The 14,488-nt window shown below is 38.1% G+C and overlaps 1 protein-coding gene across 5 annotated transcripts in view; it reads right to left on the bottom strand.

Annotated features, from left to right (window-relative positions):
* Window positions 1–930: 930 nt before the first annotated feature.
* The window catches only part of Cep70 (centrosomal protein 70), a 63,885-nt gene continuing 50,327 nt past the window's right edge, over window positions 931–14,488 (bottom strand). For 4 of the 5 annotated variants that reach the window (XM_036193349.1, XM_036193350.1, XM_036193348.1 and 1 more), the window contains 6 exons: window positions 11,062–11,232; window positions 6,904–7,050; window positions 6,635–6,803; window positions 5,267–5,381; window positions 3,214–3,293; window positions 931–2,047 (listed from right to left, as the gene is read on the bottom strand). In XM_036193349.1, the coding sequence (XP_036049242.1) occupies window positions 1,986–2,047; window positions 3,214–3,293; window positions 5,267–5,381; window positions 6,635–6,803; window positions 6,904–7,050; window positions 11,062–11,232 (744 nt within the window). In that variant the 3' untranslated portion in view covers window positions 931–1,985. The remainder of the gene's footprint in view (window positions 2,048–3,213; window positions 3,294–5,266; window positions 5,382–6,634; window positions 6,804–6,903; window positions 7,051–11,061; window positions 11,233–14,488) is intronic. The other variant, XM_036193346.1, reaches the window with a different exon arrangement.

Here is a 14,488-nt window from a genome sequence, read left to right as displayed (position 1 = left end):
AATATGGGTGCTGGGCACCAAACTAGGATCCTCTGTAAGAATAAGCACTATTAACTGCTGAGCCATCTCTCTAGCTCCCTATTATAAACTTTTAATTATATCTCTTCTTCTATTCCCAAATATTGTTAAGGCCAGGTGTGGTGGCACATGCTTATAATAGTAGCACTTGGGAGTGGTGGAAAGAGGTTCAGGAGTTCAAAGTTAGCCTTGGCTATAGTGGGTACAAAGCCAACCTGGAATACAGGGCAACCCAACTCAAACATGTGCATGCACGCACATACACATTACACATTGTCAAGACTTCTAGCCTTGGGGCTAGAAAGATAGCTCAGTGGTTAAGAGCACATAGTGCTCTTGCAGAGGACCAAAGTTCAGTTCCTAGTACCCACATTGTGCTGTTCACTGCAGCTAACTCCAGCTTCAGGGGATCCAGCACCCCTTTATGGGTTCCAAGGGCACCTGCACTCAACACATGCATGTGCATGTGCACACACACACACATACACACACACACACACACACACACACACTTTTAAAAAAATAATAAAAGTAAACCCTTTAAAATTTTTAAAAAAGACTTCCAAACCTCCTTACAGAAATTTCTTAAGAGTAATTTTATTTATTCAGAATGAATAACCAAATGCTTTTTCTAACAAACCCATCAAAACAGTCTACAGATTATGGGTTAGTTACTGTGGTTTCTCAACCTGTGAGTCACGACCCCTTTAGGGGTTAAACAACCCTTTCATGGGGTTGCCTAAGAACATCATCGAACACAGATAATTGCATTATGATTCATAATAATAGCAAAATTACAGTTGTAAAGTAGCAATGAAAATAATTTTATGGTTGGGGGTCACTACAACATGAGGAACTGTATTAAAGACTAGAAGCATTAGGAAGATTGAGAACCACTGGGTTAGTATTTAGAAATTTAACTACAAGTTAACAAAGCAAAGAATTCTAAAGAAAGAAAGAACCTATGGTATTATTTTGTCATCAAAGTCACAACCCTAGGGATCTGGATACCTGTTTTTTGGCACTCTCCATACTACCATGCTGCTTCCTAGAAATACTTTACAATAATAAGTCACATCAACCAGTAAGAATGGCATTTTTAAAGGAGGACATGGGGTAGCCTAGAGTACTTTGTGTTCATGGATGTAATACAGAACACTGCTCCCCACCCCCACCATACTGAATATAGATCATAGAGAATAAGCAGAAAGCAGTAAGAACAGGACTCTTATGTAAAATGCAGTAAGGAGGAATCCATGGCCCAAGGAAGTCTCAGCCTAGGGAGTTAATATGATTCATTATTTATGAGCAATCAAGTAAGTCACTAAGAACACTTACATTTGGAAATTTTACAAAAAATTTTATTTGTGATTTTATTTATTCATAAAAGTACATTACATCAGTATTGCAAATAAAGATACATTTTCTCTAAAAGATGTCTACCTAATCATCTATTTCACCTCATGATTAACTTCCTATCGTAATACAAAGACAACATCTTTTCTTTCTGCTTTGAGAGGTATCTTAATAGAATATGTCCATTAATATTTCCTGGAAAGCAGTGGCTTCCTGTTGGTTGGACTTAGAAAGCATTTGGAATTCTTTTTTCTCTAACCAAAAAGTCATTAAACCTTGAACTTAATGCAACTTTCTATAATTTGCAATCTCTCCCTGAGTCTCTTTTGTTATATACAATCTCTTCCTTAAAATAACCATTATATTTTAAAACATTCAAGCATTACTGAGGAAATGATTAAGGGGTCTAAAGTTAATCTATTTTAATAACTTAACAGTTACTTTCTATTAAATAATCAACAATAGAAACTGTATGGATTGAGACTGACCTGACGGTAAGAGGATGAATCCCGAGAGTTGAGACATTGTAGAATCTTGTCTCAGGGTCAGTCCTTTCAAATACTTAAAACGTTAAGAATACAATTTACACAGTAAAATGATTTGATTTCTTTTCAGTATGAAAGTACTTTTAATTTCTTTACTGCAGGTACAATGGCATCCAAGTCATCAATTTCTGTAATAGAAAAAAGAAGAGTTATAAAGAGTGATTTTTCTCTATTGAAAAGTTCATAAAAATACGAAAGTCTCTACAGGCAGAGTTCGAACCCCAGGGCAACAATAGAAGTTAAGTGCTCTTCGCACCGTAGGGATCTGTCATGTCCCCTTGACTCTGGCACTCACTTTCTCAGCAACACAGTCTTGGGAAGGCATCCAGTTGGCCGTGTTTATGATTCCTTGATACCTCTTAAAATCTGTACAGCTACACGGGTAAACCAACATGGGTCCCAACATATGCCCACCACCTGAGGATTTGGGAATTGATTTCTTCTTAAGGAACACAGCGTTCCTTCTTGATTTAGTTTCGGAGTGGAGTGTTCTCAGGTCTCCTTTTGGGAGATCTGTTCAGTGAGAGGTGTATGGCACTCCGGAACAAAGCTCAGGGACATGGCTGATCCGGGTCTGCATCTTCAGACAAAGCAGTTCAGGTTCTTCAGCGGCTTCTTCCTGAGTTTGATTTTTCTTCTAAGGTATCAGATTTCAGTGAGCCTAAGCCAGAATTCACTTTCTAGAGCTTCTGCTCACTGAGAAAGCAGTACTTTCCCTTATCCAGATACCATCCCTACTAACAGGTTCCAAATGGCAGGGTCTGCATTTTCCTAGCCTATTTTACTTGGCCATTGTTTATAAATAATGACAGAGCTAAGAGTCTCACAGAATAATGCCATTTCTCATGAGAAGGTCCCAAAACAAGATGGACTCATAGGACTGGAGAGAGATGACTTGGCAGTTAAAAGCATTTGCTGCACTTGTAAGAGGACCTGGATTCAGTGCCCAGCATCAACAAGACAAAACTGTCTGTAACTCTAGTTCCAGGAGATCTGACCACCTCTTCTGGCCTCCACAGGCAGCTGCCTATACATACACCAGGCAAATACCCATACACATAAATAAAATATTTAATAAGAAAAGAAAAAGATAGTTCCTATCTCTTTATAGGCTGCCTTTTTCTATTCTGTGAATTAATCCTAACCAACTTTTCCTGCAAAGCAGTTAACACTTTCTAGACACTTCCACCAAACACCTAAGGTAAACATGAACTGAGTATCTAAATGAATACCCTCCTGTCATACCCACTGACATCTTCAGATGAAAATTTCAGCCTCCATCAACAGGTCTTACCTAAGATTTCAAGAAGATCATTAGTAAAAGCTTGAAATGCTGGAAAAAACTCCTCATGTTCTTCTAATTTGCTGATAATGCTGTTTAAAAAAAAGACACAGTTTACAAGTTTCCAATTTAGGTTTTTTGCATTTGATTGTTAACAGATAGTTGCAGACAGAACATTTTCAAAGTGAGAAGAAACTGTCCTGCTAAACTGAATATAAACTTAGTGTTCAATTGCAGCAATCCTTTCTTTCTTTCTTTCTTCCTTTTTTTTTTTTGTTTTGTTTTGTTTTTTGAGACAGGGTTTCTCTGTGTAGTTTTGCACATTTCCTGGATCTCACTCTGGAGACCAGGCTGGCCTCAAACTCACAGAGATCCGCCTGCCTCTGCCTTCTGAGTGCTGGGATTAAAAGCGTGCACCACCACCGCCCGGCTTCAATCCTTTCTTTTTAAGATCTTAATTCATCTAATACCATTTTCCTATTTTTTTTTTAAAGCATCTTGTTTAGAACATTTGCTAAAAGTAGGCTTCTCTACCCAGTATGCTATTAAACATTAAGTACCAGTGGTCAGTAAAACAGTGGAAAGGAGGGAAAGACCAATAGTGAAAAAGCATTAAATACAAAAAGACTCGGACTAGAGAGATAGCTCAGAGGTTAAGAGCACTGGCTTGTGGTGGTTTGTATTCCCCGAAATATTGTGCCCACTAATAAACTTAGCTGGGGTCAGAGAACAGGACGGCCACAATATTAAACATAGAGGTTAGGCAGTGGTGGTACACACCTTTAATCCCAGCACTTGGGAGGCAGAGCCAGGCAGATCTCTGAGTTCAAGGCCACAACAGAAACAGCCAGGCATGGTGAATCACGCCTTTAATCCCAGGGAGTGACGGCAGAAAGAGAAAGATGTATAAAGGGTGAAGACCAGAAACTAGAAGCATTTGGCTGGTTAACCTTTAGGTTTTGAGCAGCACAGTTCAGCTGAGACCCATTGGAATGAGGACACAGAAGTTTCTAGTCTGAGGAAACAAGACCAGCTAAGGAACTGGCGAGGTGAGGTAGCTGTGGCTTGTTCTGCTTCTCTGATCTTCCAGCGTTCACCCCAATAACTGGCCTCAGGTTTGATTTTATTAGTAATTACCTTTAAGATTCCTGCTACCCTGGCTGTTCTTCAAGAAGTCCTGAGTTCAATTTCCAGCAACCACATGGTGGCTCACAACCACCTATAATGAGATCTGATGCCCTCTTCTAACATGCAGGTAGAACACTGTATAACTGTATACATAATAAATAAATCTTTAAAACACTAAAAAAATATGAAAAGACTCAACTGCCAGATTATGTAAGGGTTCTTCCAGGAAAAATTTCAGAATATATGGATGATGATGATGATGATGATGATGATGATGATGTGTGTGTGTTTCCCTATAGTTGGCAGTATCAAATTAGTTTGCTGAAAGTTGCTGAAAGCTACAATGTCTTAAGGGTTATTTTGGAGTAGGAGTTATTGGAGAGAGCCAGAGTTTCATGCATGGTAAACACAGTCTTTACCAATGAGCTCTTTATCTACCTTAACCCCATAATATATATATTCTTAAATATTACATTTTATATTAGTGGTGCCCAGTCTTTTAAAAATCCTTAATATTTATATCTAAACAAAAAATTATGATTAGTAATTACTCAGTAGTTTTGGTAGTGTCTCAGAAACAGATTATAGGTTACAATCCAACTCAAGAATTGATTATAAAGATTTTAATTTCTCTGCATATAACTTCTGGAAGAAACTGGAAGTGTATGACTCTTTAAGGTTATAAAGTTTATTTTTAAAAGGCATAGTGGCACACACTTTTGATCCCAGCACTCTGGAGGCAGAGTCAGGCAGATCTCTTTGTGTTATAGGCCACCTTGGTCTATACAGTTTCAGGACACGCAGACCCTGTCTCAAAAAAAAAAAAAGAAAAAAAAAAAAAGAAAAAAAAATTGTCACTCCTGATAATTTGTAAAAGCTTTGAAAATCTTTTACTTTTTACCACTTCAAGAATATTGGATACATTTCTAACAAATACCTTTGTAGGTCTTCAGGTCCTAATACTTGTTTAACCTGCTTATTCACATCCTCATTAATTATCTTACACAATTTTCCAACTGTGCTGACCACCACACACAATGAGGATGAACTGTCTGCAAAAGAGAAATGAAAACACAGGATATTTAAAAAAAGACTTTCCAAAATCATTACACTCAACATTTCCTACTTCAGCTACTAATTCTATTTTTGGTGATGGAAAGGGATTAACATTTATTTTTATTAGTTTATACACATTTATATGGATGTGTTTACCTCTGAAAAGGCAGAGGCCAGAAGAAAGCAGTGAGTATTCATCTCTATCACCCTTTGGCTATTTCTTTAAGACACACTATCTCCTTGAGCCTGGAGTTCACATTTTCTTAGCTAGGCTGGAAGCCAGTGGACCTCCTCAACAATTCTGTCTCCATTCTCCACAGAGCTGGAGTAACAGGTGTTCGTGGAATGTCTGGCTTGGGATCATAAGTCTGGTACTCATGATTGCAAAGAATGTGTTCTTAGCCACTGAGCCATTTCCCGACCCTGGGGTTTGTTGTTTTAAGCCAGGGTCTTGAACTTTTAGAAAAAGAGTTGCTAGGCAGTGATGGCACACACTTTTAATCCCAGCATTTGGGAGGTAAAAGGCAGGTGGATCTCTGAGTTTGAGGCTAGCCTGGTCTACACAGAAGTTCTAGGACAGCCAGGGCAGTTACATAGAAAAACCCTGTTTTGAAAAAAAAGATTTGCACATGTGTATATATAAATATATGCATGCATGTATGTCTGTGTGTGTGAGTACTTTTGCACACATGGAAACCAGAAAAGGGTGTTAGATTCTGTAACTGTGTGGAGTTACAGGGATTTGGGAGATGTCTGGCTTGTTATAGGGGTGCTGGGACATGAACTCCAGTCCTAAAAATTTCATAGCAAGTACTCTTAACTACTGGGCCATCTCTCCAGACCCTAACCTTGAGCTTCTAATCCTCCTGCCTCCATCTACTGAGTGCAAGGCTTCTCTATGTGCACCACTATGCCTTGTCTATTCAGTATTGAGAATCAAACCCAGAGTTCATACATGCTAGGCAAGCACTCTACCAACTTGGTTATATCCCTACCCCCAGTTTTTTGTGGTTTTGTTGTTGCTGTTTCGCTTTTTAATCAAAAGGACTTTTGTTGGGTGTGATGGTGCACACCAGCAACCCGAGCTCTTGGGAGGTGTAGGACAAAGATCAGGAGTTCAAGGTCAGCTTTGGCTACAGTAAGAGCAAGACAACACTGTCACAACAAGACAAACAAAACCCACACATAATTTTTGTTAATTTATTAGGAATAGTTCTTAAGTCAGTGCAAAAATGGCAAGGGTCATCACCTAATTCTAAGAGCTCCTGGAGGTTTCTCACAGCGTTGTTCATTTCTCCAAGCCTGGTATACACTTCATTCATTCGGGGGTAGACTCCATTTAAAGACTGCACATCAAATAGCTTTTGGAAGTGAGAAACAATAGCTTGCAAAGTTTGAAAGTTTGGCATGTTGCTGCTCTATAAGGAGAAGGTGAAAAAGAGCTCACAACTTGAAATAATATTAAATATTTAAAATAAACCTTTAAAATGGGAACAGTTATACAAGTATCAGTGTTACCTCCTTCTTGTTTTCAACCTCTTCCAGCATGGTATCTACCATAAACAACAGATCTTCTACTTTGACACCTTCATTTTCATCCAGTTTCTTTAAATTATGCCAAGGTACCAGTTCTGCAGACAGCGTTTTTAAGGACTTATACAAACCCTTCACAACAACAACAACAACAACAACAACAACAAAAATGTGCATTATTGTTTATAAAACAGTTTGTACTGTAACACTAATAACATAGTAATCAACGTGGTCTAAAAATACACAGCTATATAACCATTATCAGTATATTTTAATACCATTGTCAATTTAAAACAAGTCTGGATGCTTTAAGCAATGTTATGTAAGTAGTTATATTGTTTTTTTTTTAATTATTTTTATCAGTAAATACTTTACCATTGAGCCATATCCTTAGCCTAGGTTTTAAATATTTTTGTAGCACATTTGAGATGAAATTGACATACCAAAATACAGTTTGCCGGTTTTCACCTTTTCACAGTGGTACAAACACCACCACTGTCTAATTTCAGAACCTATCCATTTTCCAAGAAGGACTCCCACACCCAGGGCTGAAGAGATGGCTCAGCAGTAGGGCACTTGTTGGTTTTCAGAAGAGCCAGGTTCAGTTCCCAGTACCCACATGATGGTTCACAACCATTCATAACTCCAGTTCCACATGATCTGACACTCTCTTCTGACCTCCACAGGGACCAGATGTGCATGTGATGCACAAACACATATGCAGGGAAATGGTCATACACACAAAACATTTTAAAAATAAAAAAAGAAATCCCACACCCACTCAAAGTCCTTTTCTAGTCTCCTCCAGCCTCTATATCTACTAAACCACTTCCTGCTGCTATGGATTTGCCTACACTTGGCATTTCATGTAAATGAAATTTTACAAGTGGCCATGTGTGCCTGACTTCTCTTGAGAGTCCTCTGTATTTATTATTGATGGGAATGAAAGTTGTACAGCCATTATATAAAACAGTACATAGAGGTTCCTCAAAAAGTAAAGATAAAGCTGCAACATAGGCTAACAATCCTACATCTGGGAATGTATCCAAATAAAATGAAACTATAATATGTCAAAAAAATGCCAGCTCTCACATGTTTACTGAAGCACTATTCAGAATTGCCAAGATATGGGATCAATGTAGGTGTCTAATGATAGATGAATGGCTAAAAAGAAATAGTGTATGTATGTGTGCATACAAACATACACATGTATATAATGGATATCAGCCATAAAGAGAATGACATCTGTCATTTACTGCAACATGGACAGAACTAAAAGATACTATGTTAAGTGAAATAAAATAGACATAAATACCACGCTCTTACTTATAGGTCAAAGTTTCAAAGGTTAGTCTCATAGTGGTTCCCAGAGCCTGAGAAGGGTTTGAGTAAAAAGGAATGCAGACAGGATGGGTAACAGTCACAGGGTGCAGTTGGATAAGAGAAATAATTTGTGATGTTCTAGACCACAGTAGGGTAACTAAAGCTCACAAAAATTAACTATTTTTAAATGGCCGAGAATTTGTGATGTTCTTAACACTGATCCCACTCACTGTGTGTGTTGAAATATATACACTATCCCTCACACATGTGTATGGTCATATATTAATTGAAAATAAAACATATAATAAGACCAGGCTTAATGGCACATGCCTTTATTCCCAGAATCAGGAGGCAGAAGCAGGTAGACTTCTGTGAATTTAAGGTCAGCCTGGTCTACATGTGAGTTCCAGGCCAGCCAGACTTGTATAATGAGGCCTATCTCAAAAAAATAAATATGCAAACATCTAGGATTCTATAATATGAATTGCTACATTTCTCTTTTCTATCCATCTCCCAAATGCATGGTTCTCTTTTAAGTCATGAATCAGACCTAAGGGAAAAAATATTAACTGGGGAGATGTCTGTCCCAACTAGAAAGTTCTTCATTATAAAGAACTCTCCATAGACGCATCAAAGGACTGCACACGCTTTCTAAGATGGATCCTGAATCTGTATTGTAAATATTACAAACACTACTAAAGGCCATGAACTACTTTAATGGCAGAAGAAACTAATTCTAGCCAATTGCCTCAAATATCCTTACAATATTCTAATTCCTTGCCTTCTCCTCCTATTCAGCAAACTACACAGTAGCAAGAACTCAGCACTCTTGCTAAGCCTTTATGGGGGCTATAATCAGAGTGATCTCCTTTCTACCAGATTTCTCCTGGAGTACAAGTCATCCATATCATTGACTTGTACTTCACCACAGGTGTCCATCTTTATGACATTTGTTTTTTTCTGACAATATACCGCACAGTTATTGAAAATGTCATATGAAATTGTCTTTCAATTGGTCTGATTTTATGATCACATTTTGTAACATGTTCCCTTTCTCTCACACACAGAGAAATAACGGTGTCTGGTATCTTGGTTCTTTTCTCCCTTTGTCATTTTCTCATCTAGTCTTCCCCTCCATTGGGAAGGCAAGGGCTGTTTCTATTCTAACTCCTCTGAGAAGGAGAAAAGTGGTTAGCACTGCTATCTTCTGCAAAGAGAACTCTCTACCAAGCAGTGAGTGGGAAATGCCACCATTTCCACAAGTCATCTCTATTTCACCCTTTTCTGAGAAACAAACTAGAGAAATTCAGGGACATAAAATAGTAATTAATCCAGCACTGTCATTCAGTCAAAAATGCTTATATATTATGTAGTTTTGTCTGAGCCCTAAAGAAAAAGGGAAATAAAAGTTAGGCTGACTGCCAAGATTCTTTCATGAGTTGTATACAGATATGATTCTATAAATTTAAAAAGGTGTGGTGGTGCACACCTTGAACTCCAGCACTCAGGAGGTAGAGACAGACAGATCTCTGTGAGTTTGAGGACAGCCTGGTCTACACAGGGAATTTCAGGACAGCCAGGGCTGCATAATAGAGAATTTGTCTCAAAAATACCAAAAACACTAGGTGGTGGCCCAGCTCTCAGGAGGCAGAGGCAGGCAGATCTCTGTAAGTTCAAGGCCAGCCCGGTCTACAAAATGAGTTCCAGGACAGCCGTGGTGGTTACCCAGAGAAACCCTATCTCAAGAAACTAAAAAAAGAAAAAAGAAATATAAATAATAATAATAATAAAGTTTTTTAAAAAAGACTAACAACAAGACAAACAAAAAACCCACCTATAGTTGACTGGGACTATAATTGTTCTGGATAATTTGAATAAATATTAATTGAGCACTAATGTACCATGAAGACCTTTGAGGCATATAGGAACAAATAAAACTTTTTGTTCCCAAGAAGGTCACTTGCTCTTAACAAGGTTCTTTGGGTATTAGGACAAAATGCTGACAAATACTGTCGCTGAATCATATCTTCATTAACCACAGCAGAATTCTGTATGATATTAGTAAAGAAAAATCTAAAGTTTAAAAGGCACAGAAATGCAATACTATTAGCTTTATAGCAAATAGCTTCTCAATAAACCAAACAAGAAAAATGTAATAAACTCAAGTTACACAATAACAAATATACAATGATCTATAAATCAAATGTGAATACATTTAATTTCCTAGTTGCTTGTTGACTACCACCTTCTCCAGCAATTAGACAAACACAGAAATAAACTCAGTTCTGAGAAAGAAAACTAAAATGTGAAGACAGGAAAACCATTCCCAGTTAAGATGAAAGTAAGGATGAGACATTGCATCGGAGCACATGCCACGGTCAGGAAGTGTGCAACACAGGTGTCAGCAGAAGGGAGATGGCGGGACATGGACGAGTATAGACGCACAAACAGGGGTCCACCACAGAGTCTCAATGAGGGAAGTCTAAAAGTTTTCTATGGTGGAGCTTTAGAGGAGGCAAGCTTGACAATAACAACAACCTCACAGGATGGAAATACATAAGGCCAAGCATGGGGGCACACGCCTTTAATTACAGCACTCAGGAGGTAGGATATCTATGAGTTCAAAGCCAGCCTGTTCTATATAGAGAGTTCTAGTCCAGCCAGGACTACATAGTGAGACTCTGTCTCAAAAACAAAACAGAACAAAATATGTAAGCAGCAATACTCCAATTTTAGAAAAGTATTGTTAGCTTTATAATTAAAGAACAACAAAAGCCAGGTCCAACATTTTCAAAACGTAAAGAATATTCAACCGCTTACCTTTAAGGATGTCAGTTCATCTGCCCACATTTCTATTATAGGAATGAGATGTTCAAATCCACAATCTTGAACCATATCTTTATTGAAGTTTTGGGCTCCTCCCTTGCTCTGTTTATAAATAATTACTGGAGCTCGAGGATTGTGAATAACTGAATTGATGCTGCACAGCACCTGTAAACATGGACAGTATTTGTGGTTCAAATGTCTGAGTCTGACACAGTGAGGTACGTGAAACGGGTGCACATCATTTTCAGACATTCAGAAATACTTCGGTAATGCAATCTCATTAGCATAGATATACAAAGTCTAAGGAAAACTAAATAAATTTCTAATAATTTAGGTTTTAAAGCAGCTACCATCTATTATAATCCACATACAATAATTATAAGCCATACAGACTAGACATCCTTATCTAAGTCTCAACATTTCCCTATTTCTGTCTCCTCATATTTAAGTAAAGTATGGTATTAAGGGAAGCATTCTATTTGTTCCACAATTTCAATTGAAATTTAAAGTAAAGATAGTTACTAATTAAGCCCACACATTCTACAGAGAAGTCCTGGCCAGCAAGTCCAATAATTCTTAACAAATGCTATAAATCCCCAGACAGGACTCTCTGAGAGTGTCTGCACCGAGTTTCTAGGGCTGAGAAGAAACACTGCTGTTCCTGTCTGCCTGGAGCAAGCTACAGCAAGCAGGTGCTCTGAGAATCTGACTTCTGATGCTGGTTAAAAAGCAAGTTTTTGTCTTGTATTTGTTTTTAAGTGTTTCAACATTTCATGTCTATTATAAACTCATCTACTAAGATCACTTAATTGAAAAAATAATATTCTTCTCCAAGTTATGAGTCAAAGCAAAGAGACAGTCCTCTTTTCAGGGACACCAAAGTGTCAGAAAGGTGAACTGAAAGATGCAGGGACTGGTGCCACCTGAGCTTCAGAAGATCACAGGGAATTTCATGACATTCACATCACGTTTAGATACATGGATGCATATGTTGAGGTTATTTATAAAAAGGACTGCAGCTATTTCTTGTCCTTGCTTTGCTGTATCTTTGCACCATGACGTGCAGTTTCTCCCAAAAATGTAGAGATTTTTTACCCTTTGAATCTAGGCTGGTCTTAGGTCTTGCTTTGATCCACAGGATTTACTAAAAAGAATGTCATGCCAGTTTAGGCCTTTAAAAAAAAGTTTGTTTAGTTTTGGGGCTTTTTTTTTTTTTTTTTTTTTTTTTTTTTTCAAGACAGGATTTTGAGACAGTATTAACAGCTCTGGCTGGCCTGGAACACACAGAGTTCTTCTACCTGCCTATGTCTCCTGAGTGCTGAGATTAAAGGTGTGCACCACCCCAACTGGCCAAAGGAAGGGAAAGTTCTTAAGTAGTCTATCTAGATCACTGTTTACACTCTGCTGTGGCCACATGGCCAAGTACAGGCAGAACTACACAGGCCCATCCATCCCCATCACAGAGACAAAAATTCACTCAACTGCCACAAGAAGAACTCTAATGATTTACCATCAATTTATGACCAATATTAACAGAACTATCTACTGTCCAAGCATGACACTATTAAAGGGTACTGTAAGTCACTATGTTTTAGAAGATGTCTGTCACATAGCAAAGATAAAGTGAGCCATATGTGAACACCACACAATAGAGAAGAAGGAAGGAACAGCAAGAGAAACCTGCCCCTTTATCTTGTGATAGTGTAAGAATAGACTCAGGCCAACTAAAAACACTGCAAGAGAGATAAGCTTTACTTTCATGAGACTAAAAAAGAAAACTGTCTATGGCTGGAGGACCACAGCAGTACAGTACCTAAGGGAGAAAATGAGTTCATAAAAAGTCAGTGGTAAAATGCACTGTCCACAAAATAAATGCTATGTTGTTAAAGGTCCCTCTTTAGGAGAAAGGAGAAAACTAAACAGGTACATGCACACATAGACATTCTTTGAAAGAAAAGCAGAGGCTGTATTTGGACGTCAGCCCCACCAAGGACACCAGCGCTATAATATAGCAGCACCAGAAAGAAAGAAAGGCACCCTCAAACTCTCATTTCACCCACCATCTACCCTTGACTGCCGCCACTCCTTGAAATGCCAAACTAGTAGGGACCTGAAGAAACAATGGAGTGATGAGAACAAGCAGATCACACCCCTTGGCCATCCCATAGAACAGGTTAGGTATGAATGAGCTAGAATACTTTTTGACTAAGGTTTGAATAGATTGTTTTAAACTGCCCAACTTTTCATTATAAAACATTTAAAATAAGCCAGGCATGGTGACACAGGCCTTTAATCATAGCACTCCAGAGACAGAGGTAAGAGAACCTTTGGGATTTCAAGTATAGCTTAGCTAGCAAGTTCCAAACTAGCCAGGACTACATAGTAAAACCTTGTCTCAAAACAAAATGAAACAAACAACAACCAACATCTTAAAAAAACAAAAACTTTACTGTGTATGTTAAACAGTGTTCTAGGCTTTGCAAGAGAAACAACACCAGCAGAAAGTGTATTCGTGTGTAATTTCTTGAAGGCTCAAATGCAATACACACATATGAGAGAGATGGCCATATTTTTAAAAAAGATTTCATATAAGGAACTGGCTCATGAAATTAATGGAACCCCATGACTATCAGTCAGCAATTTGAGAGGAGACCCAGAATTGTAGTCCCAAGGCCCGACAAGTCTGAAATTTGGTTCAAATCTAAAGGTAGGAGAGCTAAGCAAAACCAAACAAAGCATGTTAAAAGCATGCATTAGAAATTCCCCCTGGGCCTTTTTCTGTAAGTGATTAGATGAAATCCACCTACCATAGGAGGACAATCTATTTTCTACCAATTCATTCTCTGGCATGCTGTTTAACCAAGTATCTGGGCAATGTATAGCCCAGTCAAGCCGACACATAAACTCAGTAACTGCTAACATTTTCCTAGCTTGGCTCACTCTTTACATCTGAACCAATGGCAGGAAATGCAGCTATCATCATTCTCTGCTCTGAAATAGTAAAGCATCCATCTCTTAAAAGCTGGTATAGTCTACACAATCTAGTGCCACTATCACACTGAAGAAAACTGATATCACTGATAGCTGAACTGAATTTTTAATAACTTATTATGTATACTATTTGACGCTCTCTCTAGATGTGATGAGTACTACATTAAGTATCACCCAAAGACAGATAAGATAGATCATTCTTTCAGCCTTGTTTGTTTTCTCCCTTATTTTACCTCTTCAAGTAACTTCAGAATCTTTTTAGAAAGTGTTTTAATGAGGCTCTAGGTTCTGCCAGATGTCCTGTGTTTAGGTACTACCTGTCGTCCTGTCTCTACCCTTTCATAAACAAAAATGTGCTCTATATGATGTTTAAAAAACAAAAGTCATTTCCCCTTTATCAACATCAAGACTAGCCTATTTAAGAAACAGT

This window comes from Onychomys torridus, chromosome 7, assembly GCF_903995425.1.
Source record: "Onychomys torridus chromosome 7, mOncTor1.1, whole genome shotgun sequence".
Classification (NCBI taxonomy): Eukaryota; Metazoa; Chordata; class Mammalia; order Rodentia; family Cricetidae; genus Onychomys; species Onychomys torridus.
The sequence above is the reverse complement of the archived record's forward strand: the minus strand, read 5'-3'. Positions and strand labels throughout refer to the sequence as shown.